Raw genomic sequence first — 21331 nt, 5'->3', positions numbered from 1 at the left:
TTTTTGGATGAAAAACAATTCAATAATAGCGAGATAAACAAACGTTTACCGAAATCTCGATTCACACGCAAAATAAAGCGGGAGGTTTAAGGGTTAAAATGCTTCTTTAAGTTATGTCTTTATATGTACATTATTACATATGAGGTGTGTGAGAAAAGTAATGAGACTGACTTTTTACTTACCAAAGTTTTTATTTTTTTCAAACAATAATATTAACCCCTTCAAAGTAGTTCCCTTGGGCAGCTATACACGGGCGGAGTCATGCCCACTCCTGGTAGCAGCGCTGGAAGGCTTCAACTGGTAGGGCTTTTAACTGGTCGGTCACAGTCTTTTGAATGCTCCTCCAGAGTTCCAAAATGATGTCCTTTTAAGACATGTTTCAATTTCGGGAAAAAGAAAAGTCAAAAGGACTCAAATCAGGTGAATAGGGGGGTTGAACTGTAGGAATGTGTTTTGAGGTAAAAAATTCCCTGATGGAAATGGCCGTGTGAGACGGGCCATTGTCATAATGAAGCATCCACTTGTCTGCAATGTCTGGTCTCACGCGACTCACTCTTTTCCTGAGCCTTTCAAGGACACCTTTGTAAAACACTTGGTTGACAGTTTGTCCTGGAGGAAAAAATTCTTTATGCACGATACCTCTACTGTCAAAAAAGCAAATCAGCATGGTTTTGATCTTTGATTTGCTCACTTGACATTTTTTTGGTCGAGGATATGACGGAGTGTGCCAGTCTTCACTTTGCCGTTTTGTTTCAGAATTGTACTCAAATATCCAGGATTCATTACCTGTGATCACACGATTGAAGAATTCTTTGTTACTGTCAATCCTCTCAAGAAGATCAACGCACACTTTCTTTGATTGCCCTTCTGTTCTGTTGTGAGGTTTTTCGCACCAATTTCGCACAAACGTTTCAAATGTCCAAATCGTCTTGTCAAAATTTTATGTATAGTGAAAGTGTTTAAATTTAACAGTTCACTCATCATCCTTATTGTTAAACAACGGTCTGATCTCACTAGAACCCACACACTCAATATTTTTGTCAGATTTTGAAGTTGAAGGTCTCCCTGAGTGAGGTTGAGCTTGAACGTCTTCTAGGCCTTCCAAAAATGATTTGTACCAGCAGAAAACTTGTGCTGTTGATAAACAATGTTCCCAATAGGCCTGTTTCAACTTTTCTAAGGTTACACTCGCGGATTCCCCAACTTAACACAAAACTTGATTGCACAATGTTGCTCTAAATTCTGATGCTGCATTTTTGTAACACACAACAAAAACACAACTTCACTGATGGCGTTGTCAAAAATAATAAGTTGGCTGAACGGAGTTAAAACTCGTACTGAGCATGTGGAAGGGATGAACAAACCGGTCTAGCACAGACCAGTAGACACAGCGTTGTCAGATCGTTTCCAGTGTTACCAATCTCATTACTTTTCTCCCACACCTCGTATATATGTATGCATGTATGTGATTATGTAATTATATGTTCTTTATATCTTTGTCTTTATGTGTGTTGTTTGTTACCACATACTGTCCATACGTGGTAGTATCAAACTTTTATTGATGTATAAAAAATTTTTTGTTAGCAGCTAATTATAAAAAATGTTTAGTATGTCATTTATTGAAAAAAATGCTGTATGTAGTTTTAAAACTGTGAATTTATTTTTAAATATTGTAAAAAATGTTATATTGTACAAAAACATTTCAAATGTTAAAAGTACTGGGAAGTTCTTTTGTTTATGACCATCATTATTTATTTATTAATTTTTTCTTAATGTAAAATTCAGTAAAGGTCCATGGTAACAAGGGTTATAAATTGTCATTGTTTCTAACTTTTGTTTCACTGTTTAGTATGTTGAGTTCTGCTTTGAAGTCTTGTTGTTTTTCCAATGTTACATTGTCATGTGGACTATGCTTACAATTTGTAAGAATACATAAATGTATATCCACATAAATATGATTTTATATACGTGGATATTTGGTTACATTACTATGCACTGGACTTCAGAAATCAAGTTATTTATGGACCAATTGACCTTTGATATAATTATATTTGATAAATTTAGAAACAAGTAGGATATTGACTGTAGTTTTTGCAAAAGTTTTAACCTTTTGAACAGAAAGCTCATATATTTATATTATTGAAAATAGTCTCTAGTGTTTAATAAATTAAAAAGGGATTAGTATAGTGTTATATCCAGGGCTGGATTTACATGTTTTATGACCACAGGCCTAGGCAAAATTGCCACCCCTCTTTATCTCATCCTTCCTCCTCGCCATACCACATCCTGGATCTAATTTTTAACCAACACTATTCTAATTATCCTACTAAATCATCTTCATAAATTATTAAAGCTTGTAATAATTTTTTTTCAAAATTTTGAAAAACATAGACACGTTATACAGCAATACATCCTACTTTATACTTATTATGAAAGTTTTTATACTTTACTACTGTAACTATAAAGGTGAAAATCGACATGGTGTAAAAGGTATTAACAGATAACAATTTTCTAGTGTAATATAGAGGTTATGTGATCTATAAAAAATAAACTTTTACTTATGTGAAATTTCTAAAACAAGTAAAACTTTAACACATCAAAACTGCTTACATCTTGCTTTGATTTTAGCAAAATCATTAATAACATCATGAAAATCAAGTTTCATAGTCAAATCTTTTTCAATTGCCGAAACAACTAGATGAACCAATCTCTTCTGAGTAAAAGAGTAAATCTCAAATAATTTTTTGATTCTTGACAGTGTGAAAAATGATCTTTCTGCTGCACAGTTTGTTTCTGGTGTAGATAAATACACTATAAGGAAAATATGTATGTTAGGATAATATATCTTTTTATGTTGCAATAGTAACATTTCTTCAGCATTGGCATAATCTAATTTTCCCTGAGTTAAAAGTCCTTTAAATGAAGATACTCAACAACAAATGAAGATTCTTCAATGTTGCAAAAAGTTCCTGCAAAGAAGGTGCTGTTGTGATGATTTTCTTGGCATTCAAGTTTCATAGATTTGTTAGGGAGAAACTGATGAGAAAATCAATATAGACAGTAATAATTTGTTCAAGGCAGAAAGAAGCTTATTAATGGTCATAGCTTTCTTGAAAACTATATTCTGTCTTTTATTCTTTCTTCTCATCTCCTCAGAGAGAGGAGAAGATTTGTCAACTTCTTCATTTTTCTTGATTTTTTAGGGCTATCTTCTACATATTCACTTCAAATTCTGTTTCAAGAACAGCTTGGACAGTTTTTATTTATTTTTTTTTTTACCAGTCCTTATAGATGTTAAACTGACCTTTCAGTTCATCCAAAAATGCAATCAGAAATTTTTACAGCATTACAACTATAACTACATTCATATGGCAATATTGTATCTTTTAATTAAAAGTTAAATTTATTGAGAACGTCACCCTATATGGCTGCCATAAATGAAGTTTCAGTGTAAACAAGTTTTCATCATTTTCATCTTGGCTGTTAGTCATACTTTTGAGAGCCTTTGCCTTCAAAAGCTGTGTTGAGGCTTTTGCATGCCTCTTCCCTGGCCAACCATCCTGTTATGTTCTGTGATTTTATGGAGAGATTCTAATCACCAGGTTTGAAAAATGATTATAGCATCGATTTCATTGATGGGGTCAATGAAGAAAAAAAATTATAGAGGCCTTGTAACAAGTTAAAGAATGATCTAGAAAGATTACAGCATTCTGCCGCACTAGATCCCACCAAATTAAGGAAATGGTCAGAGCATGGTACATAAAATATCACCTAGTTACCTCAATTTGGATTTGCTTCTTTTAATCAAGATTAGACCCCAGATATATTTGAAGTGTTATTGAACGATTGTCCACAACAATTCTAAATGTATAAGCCGTGAGCCTTAAGAAATTCAAAAACTGAATCAAGTTCTTTTCCTTATAGCCTTGGGTTTTTAAAAAATCTACAAATCGTTCTTCACGATATCTGGACTTACGTAAACTTTAGGATGAAGGTCTGGATATCCTGAATAACTGGTCATTATGTGTAACATCAGGAGTTGATTCACGATTATTACAAAATATTTTGAGGTTTTCACTTTTAAGGTACTCTCTATAACACTTCTGCCCACTGTCTCAATCAACTTAATACAAATTTTTAGATGCAAGTTAGAAAGATTTACCTTGACCAGAATTTCCATGGTTATCAATGTGGGATTTTAAAAAAGACTCACTCTTTAGTCAGTTTTAGGCACCTCATATACTTTCTGTTGTTAGTGGAACCAAACAGTTCATCTTCTCTAAAGGCAAGGCCATGTGATCATGGCAACCGCCTATTGAAGCACAGCCCTTCATTATTTTACTTCTTCAATTAGAGTTTGTAACTGCTTATCAAGTCCTCCCCTTACACTCACAACACTACCAAGGTGAGCATGCGAGTTCTCATGTTTTTTATCCTGCTGGTAACTAAGTTTCCAATTACTAAATCCATTGTCACTCAGTTGACTTGAAGATAGACAAAATAGTTTGCAGGGGCTATAAAACAAAGCTACCTGGCTTGGGGAATTAAACTATGCAACCCCTATTCATTACATCTTCATTAGCAAGGTTTTTGTCAAACATTGCCTTCGGTTCAAAAATCTGTTTTTATCAGGGTACATACATTTGGATTGTTCAAAGTCACATTTTTATTTTAATTGAAACCACTTTTAATAAAATAGTCTCTCTCTTGTAGTGTCTAATTTTCCACAATACTGGATCAATAATTACTTGACTTCAAGTTAATGGTAATACTAGTAGTAAGGGTATCAGGTTTTAAAAGCACGTCTTCATTTTCTTCCATGTCGGATGCAACTATATTTGGACCTCCACTTGCTTTTGTTGACAATATGAGATTGATCATTAACTTGGGTTTCTTGTTTGGTAGTACACCTAATCAGGATCAACTAAAGTCATTCAGACTCCATTTGTTTCTTCATTGACCCTTGAACTTAGTGAAGGTGTTGAATCAGATTGCAAAGAAGTTTCCCCTTACTAGGATTACTTTTAAAAAAATAATCTAATTTTACAGTTTTACTTATTATTTCATTCACTTGAATTTTCTTCTCGCCCACTACTTTTCGGTATTTTACACCATGTAGCCTTTTGCATCCATCCACTTTTTTTTCTCATTAAAATAACATACCAAACTTCCTTTAAACGAAAAGTGTAGAGAATAGTCGGAAAATTGTAATAGGGCAATAATGACAAGACATCAGACACCTGACAATCAACTTCAACAGATAACAGAAATGAGCGCTCACAACAACAGGCAGTAAGCATCCTGGTTGGTTGAGATGCTTGGCTTGTTGAATATAAGCAATTAGTATCAAAGTGGTAGCCTGCACAGGCTTGCACAATTTTATGCGAGACAGGATCCTTCTCTGTGTACAGGGCTACTCTTCCCATACAGTACATCGCCTGCTGCTGCCCTCTTCAACAAATGTCTGTATAACCAATTGTACACTTAACTAACTTCACATGCTTGCTGGCAAATGATCCAATTTGCTACAGCTGATCAGCTGCAGTTATTGTGCTTTAGATTATTTTGAAACGGACATGTTTTCCATATTTTATCACCAGTAAATATGTGTAAATTTATTTTTTGAAAAAATTCACATTTTTACCAAAATTTGCCGCCCTGGGCCCTGGCTCCTGCGTCATGTGACCCATGCCTATGTCTGGCCGTGGTTATATCACTGTTTTTTCAGTATATTAAAAATAATGAATGTGATTTTTGTGAAATGGGTAGTAAATGTATGAATGATGTGATTTGAGCTTTGAACCAAATCGCATTATTATGAAATTTGTTTAGATGGAGAAATGAGCAATCACTAATAAAATATGTTTCACAATGTTTTCTGTTTGATAATTTTAAAAATGTAAACAAAATTTAATAAGGTTTGCAATAATTCACTAGTTGATTTGTACGTAACATTTTATAACTCTCTGAGATTGCATAATCTGTGTAAGGGGCAGATTATCCACTAACATTGTAAAGCTCTAACAATGGCATCACCATATGGTATGATCAGATTGATAGAAAAGTAAAGTTAAAATTAAAATTAAAATTAAGAAAACATTATGTACATTTGCATTAAAAGAAGAATTTTTTTTAGCCTTTTTTAGTTAGTTTTTAGAGAGCGTTATGGTTTCAAAAGTAATCTTATACTATATTGCCATGACGTTTAATAACTAGTTATTCTCTTTAAATTAGATATATGAATAAACTACTTTTACGATGGATGCCATATATGTTTTATTGAGAGTAGTTTAGATATATATTACGTTCACGTCATTTAAAGTTGTTTATGTTGCAATAACTATTGGTTATTACTACATTTTCCAGGTTGATATGGAAGATAGTGTTCAAGAAGACGTTCCTGTTGAAGAGAGAAAAAATAATACCAATAATAGTGCACGTCAGAATAGTGGGGGTGACAGTGATGAAAAGGACAGGGCTGAGGTAAGATTATGATTATAATTAAATGAATACTGGTTTTCTTTATTTGTATTTGTAGTGCATGATATATTATCCATGTTGATTTTTAAACAGTTTTTAATCCTCTAAATACTTTTTTATTTAAAACTATGCCATTTATTCCTTTTTCTAATTTTTTTAGTGATATTTTTATTTTTCCCCTGGAAAATCATTTTTTTAGATAATCTATTTTAAAAAAAGTTATATTTAATGACAGCCTTGTTTTTTTCTTTCATAAGGTTTCCTTACAGTTTATTGGATATGCAGAAGCAGAGATTAGTGAAAGTTTAGAATTGAGTTTTTATATCTTAGTAAAATTGATTTTAAACAAAATTATTTTATGATGAAAAATTTAATGGCTTTAAATTCCCGTAGAGTTTATTTGTGCCACCAATAAAAAGTGAGAATGCTCACATTATATTTTGATATTATGTTCATTATTTAATTATTTTTTTTTATATTAGCAAAGAACATGAAAAATAATGTTAAATAATTTTTTCTGATTTATTATAGTGCTGTTTTCCTGACAGTTAATGATTGTCTTATTAACAGAATTACATATAATTTTTATATGTATATTTTTTGTGCATGGTTTGACAATTTTATTTAACTTTTATATATTATGATTTTTTTTTTGTTTTGTTTTATTGAAGTTATTTATTTAAAAATTTATTTCAATGAATTCATTCATAAATATTTTTATATATTTTCTTGACGATTGCTTTTACTTCTGTTACTGTTTCGTTGATAATTCTGATGTGATTTATTTTGATTCTTAATTTTTCTTTGTATTAATCTTTTCAGCTAATTCATTTTTAACTAGTTATATCTAGTAAAAGTTATACATAGTTACATTAATTTTTGGACAATGGGGATTTATAGTATCAATGGGATTCTATGTCATGTGGAATAATATTTTATTTACTGTTAGTCTTTATAAACAATTAATTTCATTGTACAAATTATTTATTATTTTGAAAGTAATTTTGATTGGCTCTTACGTTCGAATGATTTTCTTCAGATTCATTCTTTGAAACCTGTGACAAACACTAAAATACTTTCTCCTTTTTTATTTATGTACGGTGAAATAGTATTTATTGAATATATTAAATAAAACCTATGAATTTTATTAATAAAATATTATGAAGTATAGTTTGGATGAATCTGTTTTACACAGATTATGGTATCTTCATTCTGCATTAATTAGTGTTATATCTATTGTTGAGAATATTAAATGGTATTAACTAGAAAAGATTAACTTCTAGTGCAAATAATTTTTTTTTGGATACTTCTTCAGATCATTTAAGTTACTACAAAATTATGCATTAAAAATATTTATAAAATGTTAATTATTTATAATATGTATTGTGAAAGAAAAAGTTTGTCTTTGAAGAGTTATATCTTATGAATATCTTTATAGAAAGAATGGAGGTTAACATCATATTGAACCTTGTTTTATTCTGCACCATTGTGTAATATCAACTTATTTGAAAGCTGTGTGACAAATGATAAAACATACTTACCTGTTTTACATTTGTAATTATTGTATTGCAATTTCAATGGTTCATAACATCAATATATATTAAATAAAAAATCAGCATTGTAGTATATTTATTAACAGTTTTATTGATTATTAAATTTTTTTAATGCTATCTTCAGTGTTAGTTACTTGAAAAAGACATTATATATATATATATATATATATATATATATACAGACATTATAAAAGATATATATATATATATATATATATAAAATTGTATATGTTTATGTTCTAGTAAACATAAGATATTTTTTTACTAAACTATGTGTTTCAGTAATACTATTATGATATTGTAGAATTTCATTATGTAAATTAAAAAAAGAATAGAAAAAAGGGTTAGGAAGGAAAGAAAAATTTCTATTATAAGCTCTGGTGATTCAGTTGTTTATTAGATAAGCATTCAGCCTCTTGTTAGTATAAGAGTTATACTGACAAGTATAAGATTTTTGCTTACGTGAAAGTAATATACATTATTCTAATAGGCAGCTGAGATTGTATGCAATTTTAATGGAAATGCTTGCCTTCAGGAACGATTTTCCCTCCCATTGTTAATTGAAAGCATAAAACATAACTAAGATAGAAATCTCAGAAAAGAGCAAGATTCAGTATGTTATAAAATTCTGTATATTCTAAGAAGTGGTTTGTAAGATATAACTAAAAATCGAAGTTTTCTGTTGTACTATAGGTTTTTTATATTTCACTTTGTGATATAAATATGATTTAGTCATTTCAGTTTTGAAAGAAATTTTAATCAAAAATTTAATTTTTATCTAATAGGTTTTTATTCTCTTTTCTTGTTTGTTATATATTAATGTGAGCTTACAGAATATATAAACTTTTATTAAATGGGGGTTTATTATTTTTTTTCATTCAGTGATTTGAATAAATGTTGTTTAATAATGGTTTCAGATATTAATTTATAATGTTTTATAATTGTATTATATTAGAAAAATTATTATTCTATTTTTTTTTAAATAACCAATTATTTTTTAGTTTCTTAATTTCATTTATGTATTTTCATCTATACAATTCAATATCAATGAACCATTAAAGCAGAAAGATAAATTTGGTTTATTTGCACATTTTGAAACATTCACACATTTTTTCAGTGTACACATACTTATCAGAGGCCAGTGTTTCTATAATTAGCTTGTCAAGATTTAATAAAATGTATTCTTAAGTAGTTGCCAACACTAAATACTGTTTTAATTATAATCCTGTCATTTTATTAGACTGATTTGTTGTTTATAATAATTTGAGACTGTCATGATGAATGTGTCAAAAACGTTTTAAGATGAATATTTGATTGGTAAATCAGATTTTCACTTTCTATATTGGTGATTCATTAATGAATTTATAAAATTACCTGTATAATTATGTCTCGTTTCTATGTTTTCGCACGGATTGTTATTGTCAATTGAAAAATCCCATTTTTGTATGTTTATCTGAAGTACTAAAGTTAATCTTAATTGACATACCAATTCAATTATTAGTGAAACAAAAATGATAGAATTAAATAAATAAAGTGCTGAATTAAAACACATTAAATGATGTGCACTTATGACTGATGTAGAATTGCTAGATATTGGTAATTAACTTCTCTTTTTTTTGCTATCTCTATTAGAAAAGTTTTTATACGTATTTTAACATTAAAACTGCAAACGTAAGAAATATTGTTTCAATAAATCTAACATATTGGGATCATTGCTTAATTAGTTTTTGTTAGCATTCTAATAAAAAGCTGTACTGAAAACATATTTATTATTATGGAAAAATATTAAAAGTCTTAACATAAGGAAACAGGTTTAATAAAATTATAAATTGAAATATGTAAGAATTCTTTTTTGGTGAAGGAAAAATAACATTTGTTGATCAAAATACAGTTTTTGATATTAATAGGGTTGGGCTATGTGCATAATTTGTAAAAGCAGATTAAAAAAAGTTTCTTTTAGCTTTCAAAACCTAAACTATCAGTGCTCAGTTTATTTTCAATTAATATATATATATATATATATATATATAAAAGAATATTTCAGTAGAAATATTCTACGGGGGATTGTGGAAAGAGGAAAATAAATGGAAACAAACAATTGCTTAGGACAGGAACAAGTGATGAGCTGCCATGCCAAGACCTGCCCCATTGGCAGTACATAATGAATGAATGAATGTATGTATGTATGTACATATATATATATGTATATATATATATATCTACGCTTTTTTCTTTCAATTACTTGAGTTGTCTGTCTTAGAAGAGATTTACTATAATCATTACCTACTACTCTTACAACATATTTATATATATGTATATATTTATTTATTATATACATATATAACATATATACACCAAATGAATACTAAACAATTTACTTTAATAAAAAAAATCTTTATTTCACATTTTAAAATTATATTAATGTAAAAATAATGATAAATTATCAAATTATATTCATACAAATACAATTTTTTGATTAAAAACATGTATATATTTTTTTCTTCAGTCATTTAACTGGTTTGACGCAGCTCACCAAGAATCCCTATCTAGTGCCAGTTGTTTCATCTCGTTATACCCCCTATATTTTACATCCCTAACAATTTATTTTACATATTCCAAACGTTGCCTGCCTGCACAATTTTTCCCATCCAGGATGCCTTAAAATGTGGCCTATAAGCCTTCTCTTCTGTTAGCTATATTTTTCCAAATGCTTCTTTCTTCACCAATTTGTTCCAACACTTCTTCATTTGTAACTTTATCCACCCATCTGATTTTTAACATTCTCCAATAGTACCACATTTCAAAAGCTACTAATCTTTTATTCACAGGTACTCTGATCATCTCAAGTTTCACTTGTATATAAAGCTACACTCTAAACATATACTTCTAGAAATGCTTTCCTAATGTTTAAATTAATTTTTGATGTAAGCAAATTATATTTTTGACTGAAAGCTTGTTTCGCCTGTGCAATTCAGCATTTTATATCGCTCCTGCTTCGTCCATCTTTAGTAATTTTACTTCCCAAATAATAAAATTCTTCTACCTCCACAGTCTTTTCTCATCCTATTTTTATATTCAGCGGTCCATTAACTTTATTTTTACTACATTTCACTATTTCCGTTTTGTTCTTGTTTATTTTCATGTGGTAGTTCTTGCAAAGGACTTCATCCATGCCATTCATTGTTCTTTTAGATTTTTTTAATTGTCTGCTAGAATTACTATAACATCAGCAAATTGTAGCATTTTTATTTTTTCAATTTGCACTGTTACTTTGGATTTAAATTGTTCTTTAACATCATTAATTGCTAGTTGTATGTAAAGATTAAAAAGTAACAGGGATAAGAAACATCCTTGTCAGACTTGCTTTTTTATTACTGGTTCTTTCTTATGCTCTTCAGTTATTACTGTTGCAGTTGGGTTCCTATAAATGCTAGCAAGTGTTCTTCTATCTATCTCTATACGTGAACCCTAAACTTTTTAAAATGCTGAACAATTTATTCCAGTCTATTTTACCAAAATCCTTTTCTAGGTCTGTGAATGCCATGTATGTTGGTTTGTTTTTCTTTAATCTTCCTTCTACTATTAATCTGAGCACTAAAATTGCTCCCCTTGTTCCTATGCTTTTCCTGAAACCAAATTGATCTTCTCCTAACAATTCTTCCATTCTCCTCTCAATTCTTCTGTACAGAATTCTATTTAAGATTTTTGATGCCTGAGTAATTAAGTTAATTGTCCTGTATTCTTCACATTTTCCTGCTCTTGCTTCTGTTGATATCATGACAATAACTCTCTTTTTGAAGTCTGATGGTACTTCCCCTTTTTCGTAAATATTGCACAAGTTTATATAATCTACCTGCGCTTCCTCACCTGCACTGAGGAGTAATTTTGCAGGTATCCTGTCTATCCCAGGAGCCTTTCCGCCATTCAAATCCTTTAATGCTCTATTAAATTCAGATCTCATTGTATCTCCCTTTTCATCCTCTTTGATTTTCTCTTCTTCCTCTATAACACTAGTTTCCAATTCACTTCCTCCATATAACTCATCAATATATCTCATCCACGTATCACTGTTTCTTTCATATTATAAATCTGTGCACCATCTTTATTTAACATATTATTAGATTGTTGTCGATGAGTTGATTTCTAAATCTTTGCTTAACCATGATATAATCTGATACTTTGCATTATCACCCGGCTTTTTCCATGTGTTATATATAGTACATATATTTATCTTTGTAAATAAATTTTATTTTTGTAAAATAAAATTTCAGTTTGTTTATCCAAAATTAAAAGATATTTTAAGCATCAAAAACAAAAAAAATAATTTCTGGTCTAATATTAAAGGAAATTAAATAGAATTTGTTGTATTTAAAGTAAGTGGCTGGCTCTTGGTTTGAAATTGTAGTTTTTAATAATGTACTACAGGTTTAACATTACTAAACATCTTTCCTATGAAAATAGCCAGTGCATTAACATATTAATGTAAATAAATATCATGTTATAGTTTTTTTACTATTTATTACATTTATTTTGCTGACAGCCTGGAAATTCAACTTTTGTATATTGTAGTATACAATAAGCATTTTGACATATCGCCAAACCTCTTCTCTTATAGTTATAATTTGAATTAAAGTTAGCAAAACTAAATAAAAATTAATATAAATTTAAGATATTTCTACATATTTACTATTTCATAACAAATGAATTAGGAAGAATTATTTGAAAATAGGTTTTGATTGATATATGTTAAAATAAATCAGCTATTTCTTTAGGTTCATTGTTGGCTGTTTTCATTGTTGTGTTTTCTTCTAATTTTCAACATTTTCTTATTTGTAATGATTTTTAGGGGTTTAAATGACTAAATATTTTTGTTTTATATTTTTCTTAAACTTGCTTATTAAATGAGATCTATCAACAATACTGTTTGTTTATTTGCTTTTGAATAGTCACATGAAAAACACAGTGATAAGTTAATTGTTTTTATTTTCCTCTTTGTAATTTGAATTGGAATATTAGGAATAAAATTTTGTATATTTAATTTAGAATAGGTTCTTGTGTGTGGGATACATTTATTATAATTTCTGTATAGGTTTCTTCTTTTTCTAAGTTATAAAATTTATAATTCTTATTTCAAACTACCATTGATTGATTGGCCTTGAATTGTATAAAAAAAAAGATTTGCATAAAAAATAAGAAAGCATTATTTATAAATCATTTACTTGAAACTGCTTGAGGTTATTACTGTTAATGCATACGTATAAAATGTTTTACAGATTATTTTCTCCAAATAAGTTTTTTGTTTATTTTTCATTTAAGGTTATTTTATTTTTACTTATGAGTACATACATACAGGTTACTAATTTTTTTTTTATAGAGATTCTTAATTTTAGAACTACAAGCTTGTTAAAAATATTTGAGTAGGTATAAATATTAAATATATTCTCTTTCACATTTAAGAAAATGATTCATTTCAGTATGATTCTCATACTAATTTTTAGTATATTATTATAATTAATTATTGAATTTATTCTTTGACTTTTATTTAATTATTATTTAGGTTGTATTCCTGATACTGTACGACTAGTAATTCTACATTATTGATTCTTTCATTAACAAATCTGTTTTTGCTTTATTTTTTATTTTTACAGAAACATACCATATATTTTTAATTGCCGAGTGATACGATGAATTGATAAGAAGAACATGTTATTTTGCCTTGTTTTAACTGTATAAATAACTAGTTTAATGGTACTGTTTTCAGAATTTTATTTACAAGAAGTTAATGCACGCAGTTATATTTAATTTTTTTATAACCTGGTGGTATGGAAAGAAAATAACAAAAATTGTTTATTCGATAGTTTTTTTATATATATATATATATTTTCATATTCGTAAACTACGTAATGTTTAAGTTTAATCTATAAGAAAATATATGATTAACTTTTTCTGGTCCTCCTCCCTGAAAAAAATTAGTTATTCACTTCAGTATCTCAGTAGTGTTTCCCATTTGTTGATAATTTTTGGTTGGACAGCTTGTATTTAATTATATAGCTGTCAATTAATGTGTCATCAATTTAATTTTTCTAAGTTAAAAAAAAAAGATAAATTTAAAAATATTTTTCATATAATACGAGATGTTGCTTTCTTCAGTATTTCTTAAAAACTTCTTTAAGACACTGTTTGTTGGATATGTAAGATATTGGTTTAAGAGATGTAATTGTTGATTTGGTTCATAAGCTGAGCATTTTTTATCTCTTATTCCATCTCATACACATGAAATACGATGCATTTTGAAATAGTGTTTTGAAAATTAAATTCAAATTTTATTTGGTATTGTATTTGAAGCATTGATAAGAGTTTATTTTCATTTGATTGCTAAGTTCGTGGTCACAGATAATTTTATAATAGCTCAAATATATGAATATTTGTTCCTGAATTCTCTAAAAGAACGCACACACACATATATATATATATATATATATATGTGTGTATGTGTGTGTGGTTGTGCAGCAGTGAATTAAAACAAATAATTTTATTTATTACTTTACCATACACTTCATTTTATGGTGTTCAAAGATTTTTCCATCTTCGTCAGTACTTGTTCAAATAAGAAACACTTCTATAAATAACCAAATCTTGGAATCCATTCTCATTGTAAACCTTTAATTTCTCAGTTGCCACTTCTTGGAGTATACAAAAACCTAATTTATATTCCAAGGAAAGACGCATATTATATTGATGAAATATCTAGCAAGCATGAAAATATTTCATTAGATACAATTCCTATTAAAATCTTAATTAAGTGCAGTAGCATAATGTGGTGAGTATCATCATGTTAAAATTAAACTTCATGAAAATCTTCTGAGTGCATCACAAGTCCTGGAAATGTATTATTCTGAAGCATATCCAATTATTTACATGCAGTTATTTTATCTAATTTATTTTTCAATAAGTCAAAAATGATTTGTGGCTTAAGTAATTATTACACTATGTTAATTTAGTTGTTCCAAAATAAGAGTACTATTTTCAGGGAATATGTTTATAACTTGTCAATACAACTTAAGACTGGTCTCATCAAATTATGCAGAATAATTCCTGTTTTTGCTTAATCTACAAAATTAAAATCTAATTTGGATTCTTCATGTAGCCTGCATAATGTTCATTAAAAAACCTTTTTTACTACTTTTTAAAAATATTTCATAGCTCTGAAATTTATTTTCAAATAAACTTTTAAGTTAAGCCCATACTATCACAGCTTAATTTGCTTCTGTTATTATCATTTTTGAGCATCCAAATCATGGTGCATCTATTGTAAATTGTATATATTCTTAAAATTAGCCTCTTAAATCTTATAATAAACACAATAGCACCACTTTCATATGCTGGTTAAGTGTAATTTATTCTTTGATGTCTGATAGTTACGTTTTGAATAGGTTGAAACTTAGTTTACCAGAATATTTAACCACGTCACTCAAACAGTCACTTGTATTAATGCCAAGCTGTTATTTCATAATAACTATCAAGAAAAAATTATTGTTATTAAAGTACATTGAATAATGTTTTCCTTTATTTTAAAAATTTGGTTTATTAACTGCCCTCTTCATCTAGTCTATTGGCACTATCCACTATATTTGTACTATGAGTTCATTGTTTTAATTTAAAAAATGATTGCAAGATTAAAGTATTTTCCAGAAAAGTTCATTAAGAACATTTTTTCCAGACAGAAATAAAACTATTCTTGTCTTAAAAGAATTACATCATATGAATCACTTGCTGAAAAAAAAATTAGTTTTATATCATATTAAAGCCTGCTCTTTTATATGCTATTGTTACAAGTTACATTTTATTTATATTTTTAATCCCATTGGAATTAAAAAATGTTATATAAAACATATAATATTTTACTCTTCTATTCCCAGTAATGCAATTTCATTGTTTAATAATTGCAATAAGTTATATTAAAAATTTATATTTAAGTTTATTAAAAATATTTGTTTTATGTTAGGTTTTCCTTCTAATGTTTAGTTTCAATATAGCAGCAACTTTTCTTTTTTTTAATTATTAATTTAGTTCATGGTTAATATAAGAAAAAAAAAATTCACTAAAATACGTATTCTGCACTTCATGGTAATAGAAATTTTCATTGTTCCTAAAAATAGGATGGAAAGTTGAAAAAGAAAGATTTCATCTTTAAAAAATATGAAGTCCAGACTGTAATTCAGTGCTCATTGCTTTATTTTTCTTACAGGCACATTAGATTTCTGCTCATTTAAATTGAAGTTTTTCCTTAGCAATCATTTTTCCATCTTGTTTTGTTTAATTATCACAATATGTATGTACCACAATGCTGTTAAAATATGCATGATTAATTATAAACAAATTGTTTTATCTTTAGTGAGAGCTGAAATAGTAATTTATGAAACAAATTCTACCTTATTAAAGCTGAAGTTGGAAATTAATAACTGATTATTTAGAGGAAAACTTTTACACTAAATTATATCAAAACATAATTTGTTATTTGATTTTCACAAAAATTATTTAAAAAAGAAATCACAACAGCTGTTCCAGTACACAGTATCTTCTCAGGTGTTAGAAGCAGAATATTAAAGCTAAAAGTACATTACAACAGAAAAGGTAAATTAAAAAATCAAAAGATATAAAATACATAAAGAGCAATAGTAGAGAGTGTACACAAGTTATCCATAGTTTACTAAATTTTATATTTCAAATAAGTTTTGGATTACTTGAGTTGCACTACTGAGAAAACAGTGAAAAATGCATAGTTTCTAAAGGTTTTTTTTAAATGAATTTTTTTCTCAAAACAATAAAGTACAAAAGAACAAAGTTTAATTAGTATATTTAGGATTAAATTAATCTCTATATAAAAATAGTAATTACCTGTTGTATAATTAATTTCTCTTGTTTATTTTGTTGTTAAATATTACATAAAAATTTTTGTTCTTTTCGTTTTATCCACCACTTTTATATTAAAGGAAAAATATTTTAAGTGACGCTGTTTGGTCGTGGGGTTTTTCTTTCTTTTTTTGAGTTAAAATTTTGTGAGTTTATTCAATTTGATCAGTTTGATAAGTTATTGCTACAGGATTTCGAGGCTATGTTCACCAGCAAATGGGACAAGATGGAGTTCACTGGCGAGAAATTAGGTAAGTTGTCTTTTTATTTTAACTAAACTAATACTTATCATTATTTCTTTTTTTTAATGAATGGGTTTATTGAATGTTCATTTTTTTGTTGTATTTTTAGGCTTTGTCTATTTATTAAATTATTTTTTTGTTTTATATGTCTATATTTTTATTTATTTTTTTAGTTATAAATTTGTTTTTTATCTTTGACAAATTTAATCTAATGTTATACATTTTTTATATATTAAATATCATTGTGCGTAATATATTATATATTGTGCGTATTATATATTATTTTATGTTTTAATTTGAATAATGTAAATTATAAATTTTTATTAATAAATATTGATTATTCTGTATAAATTAAATTGCTTCAGGTTTCATCAGTTCTTATATTTTCGGTCAAAATTTGAAAAAACATTTTGTACAAAAGCTTTATCAAACCTAATATTGAATTTTTGACCAACTCTGAAGTTTTTTTATCGCTAAATTACCACCAAGTAATCTCCATGAATTTATTACATAATATTCCTACAAATTGGAAAAAACTTTCATTAATAATTATTTTTTTTTTATAAAAATAACATTATTTGCTTTAATTTCTGTTTTAAATTTTAAAATGCGTTCATAGCTAGTAACTCATAAACCAGGATGGAACACTATTAAAAATGTAAAAAACAGAAAAGTTTTTTAAACAATAATTTTGTTTATAAATAGTTTTTTTTTTTAATGTACCCTTATAGAAATTTAAAAAAAAGAAGCATATTTAAAATTTTTACTATTTTTCATTATTTTTTTATTTTACATTCATCTGAAATGAATAGGTGCAAAAATGTTTATTTTCTATCAAGACTTGTAATGACATTTTGTTTATGTAAATTGTTACATATGATTAAAAAGTAAGTTCATTCTTGAATTTTTGTTAAAAAAGGTTTTGGTTCCAAAGACAGGTGCAAACAGGGAATGGTTTAACATAATAGTCTAATCAAATGAAAATAATCAAAAGTTTGCATAAATTTTGTATGAAAGCAAAGATAATGCTACCTTAGGAAATTACAGATAAAATTTGAGTTATGTATAATATATATTATATACACAGTAGCATACAAATTAATCTGAACACAGATGTTATTTAATAAAAGTAATTCTATCAGGAAAAAATCCTAATTAGTGAATATTTAGTAATTAATATGTTCTCCTTTATTCTTAATCACGTAATGTACACAATTTGGCATCAATTCAATAATGTGTGTATCAATTTAATTTGTGTGTACCACATATTTTTTTTAATTTCTTCATCATAAAACCATATCAATATTATTATAGCTTTAATGAAGTTAATTATTGTGTACAATTCTTTTGAGTTGTTTTTGACTGTTGCTCAGAAATGTTCAATTGGGTTTAATTCTGGGTAGTTGCCTGACCACGAGAGCACTTGGTTTTTTTCTTTGAAAAATTTTCCCATTTTTTTGTTGCCTGTGGGAATTTGTTTTGAAATTGTGTCGCAAGCTTTTCCTTCAGAATCTTGATATATCAATCACCTTTCAACATACCATCTACTGGAAGTAATGAACAAGAGCCTTCAAATGTGAAACCCCAACATTTTTCTGGGGATATTTGACTGATTTTTGGATATGAGTCGATGATGTGTTTCATTTGATGCTTTTCTTTATATGAAATTCTTTGCTTCTAAACATAAAAATGTGACTTGTCAGAAAATACAACATTTTTCTAGTCTTCTTTGGTCCGTTTAGCGTGTGCTTTGGCCCACAAGTTTTTTTTTTGTTTTGCACATTGCTGGTGTTAAAAACTGCTATCTAACTGGCTGATGAGCTTTCCATCCAGCTGCAAGAAGTTGGTGTATAACAGTTGTGATGTGTAAATCTGTTCTGCTGAGTGCTAATTCTTGATTTAAGTCCATTGCAGATAGTTTAGGTCAAGTTTACTTTGTCCCACTAATAACCGATCCTGTATTGGAGTAGATTTTCTTTTACAGTCACATTTGCCTTTCCTTTGAGGTTAAAAGGAACCAGTTTTTTTAATTATTTTAAAGTAGCCTTCACTGTCCCTAGTCCAAACCACACTCAGAATCCACTTATTTCATCATACTGGTGTGGTCATAAAGAGGAACAATTTTTTAATGCTTTCTTGGAGTGATTTATTGACATTTATATGAAAATAAAATTCAGTTCAGGCGATTTTCATTCCATTTATCTCTTTCTGCCCCCTTTTGATTATTTTAACATTGACTAGTAACATCATTTAAAAAAAATTAATTTTTTATTTATCCTTACTTTATTATATCTGTTATCATTATGGAAGTATTAATAGTAATGAACAGTTCATTTTTAACATATATCTAAAACCATTCTTACTAGTTTAACAAAAATTGGTAAAAGCTTTGGCTCATGATTTTTAACGAAAAAAAAATGCTACTTGTATATTTTTCATTCAAAAGATATACTACTCTAAAAAAATACTAATCTAAAAAATTATTCCTCGTACGCATTACCGATATAAAGTTTTCATGTTACAGGTTATTGATTATAATCTGTCAGTTTTGTATGCTTCATTATGGTAAATAGTATTTTAATAAAATTCTGATATTACTTTCAGAACCAGAATTCCTGGTATTACTATTTACATTATATCATTGTTTTTATGCTGTCATTAACTCTGTATTATCTTTGTTCTAATATATGTGTTTTTTAGATCAGAAAATCTTCATTTATTAGACTATTACAGGCTGCGAAAATAAATCTTAATTTGTGTCAGGCTAAATATGCTTTTAAATAAATACTGATTTTAAAAAAAAGGAACTACTACTATTCATGAAAGTGTGCTCAAAAATGTTCGTTTTTAATATTATTTTATTTCTCTTAAAGTGACTGTAGTAATAATATTCAGGAAAATTTGGCTACCTTTGATCTCTGATCTTATATCCCATTTTTAAATGTAATAATTTTTTAGATTTTGTTGTCATTTTGTTTTGAAACTATCGGGCTTTGAGTGTGTAGAATTAAATGTCTTCTCAAACCCAATTTTTTATAGTTTGTTTGTATATAAATATGGTTTAGTAATTCTTTTTTTTTATTGTCCAAGAAATAATTATTCATGTGCTGACATTCCATTTTAATTTTTCCTAATATTCTAGCATTTTAATATTTCTAATATTCCTTATATGTTGATATAATTTTTGTGGTGTGGGTGTGGGTGTGTGGGTGTGTGTGTGTGTGTGTGTGTGTGTATACATACATATTTATAATTAACCATTCTTGAAAGATTGATTTAAAAAAAAAAAATATTTATAATTATGTGCACAAACAAGAAATTTAATAAGGAATGTTTGAATGTTTATGAATTAAAATTAAACCTAACTGTAACACTTGCTTTTTTTCTATCCTTTCACAAGATAAAGAAATTTTCATTTTATTAAATAATTAAAAAAGATTTCATTCCATTTTAGTACAACTTGCCATATCTTATCCTACAATAAAATAAAACTTAATTTTTTACTAATTTACCTTGGGATTACTGGATAAGTTCTAAAAGATTCTGGAATGCAGGTTTCATTATTTTTATTATTAATTTGAATTGTATTACTGAAATGAACACGGTAATATTTAATAATAATGAAAGATGTATAACATTATCATTTTCAGTTATTATTTAAACATTTTTTTTTAAGATTGGACTGAAATTATGAAATTGTTTCAGACAAACTTGATGGTCTAGTGAAAGCAAGACGGCCTGATAATTCAATAAAAGATTGGTTACAATTACCTGAAGATTATTATGAATCAACGAAACCTTTAACTCCTGGGAAGAAAAGGGTATGCATCATATGAGTTTTTTTTTATTTAGTTTTTTATCAGTTAATCTAATCACTGTCAAAAAATATTTTTACGTTATATTGTACAATTCCTGCTTATAATCTTTTATCTTTCTAAAATTATTCTACTAGTATGGTAATTGTAAATACAAAGAAAAAAATCAACAGTCTAAAAATGAATAATCATGTATACTTTTTTGTTACAGTCTATCTTATTTGTTACAATCTTATATACATGAGGAGTATTTCATGCTCATCACAAAAATAAAGATAGTGTTTCAGTAAAGATCTTTTTTTTCTCAACATAATCTCCTTTTAAGTGT

General features: G+C 27.6%; 1 protein-coding gene across 6 annotated transcripts in view; it reads left to right on the top strand.

Moving 5' to 3' along the window:
- Window positions 1-21331, top strand: part of LOC142331504 (uncharacterized) — a 517182-nt gene that overhangs the window by 76812 nt on the left and 419039 nt on the right. For 4 of the 6 annotated variants that reach the window (XM_075377455.1, XM_075377451.1, XM_075377456.1 and 1 more), the window contains exon 23: window positions 6367-6483. In XM_075377455.1, coding sequence (XP_075233570.1) covers window positions 6367-6483 — 117 coding nt within the window. Of the gene's footprint in view, window positions 1-6366; window positions 6484-17136; window positions 17198-20893; window positions 21010-21331 lie in introns of all 6 variants that reach the window. The other 2 variants (XM_075377452.1, XR_012758012.1) reach the window with 2 other exon arrangements.

This window comes from Lycorma delicatula, chromosome 10 (genome assembly GCF_047948215.1).
Source record: "Lycorma delicatula isolate Av1 chromosome 10, ASM4794821v1, whole genome shotgun sequence".
Classification (NCBI taxonomy): Eukaryota; Metazoa; Arthropoda; class Insecta; order Hemiptera; family Fulgoridae; genus Lycorma; species Lycorma delicatula.
The sequence above is the reverse complement of the archived record's forward strand: the minus strand, read 5'-3'. Positions and strand labels throughout refer to the sequence as shown.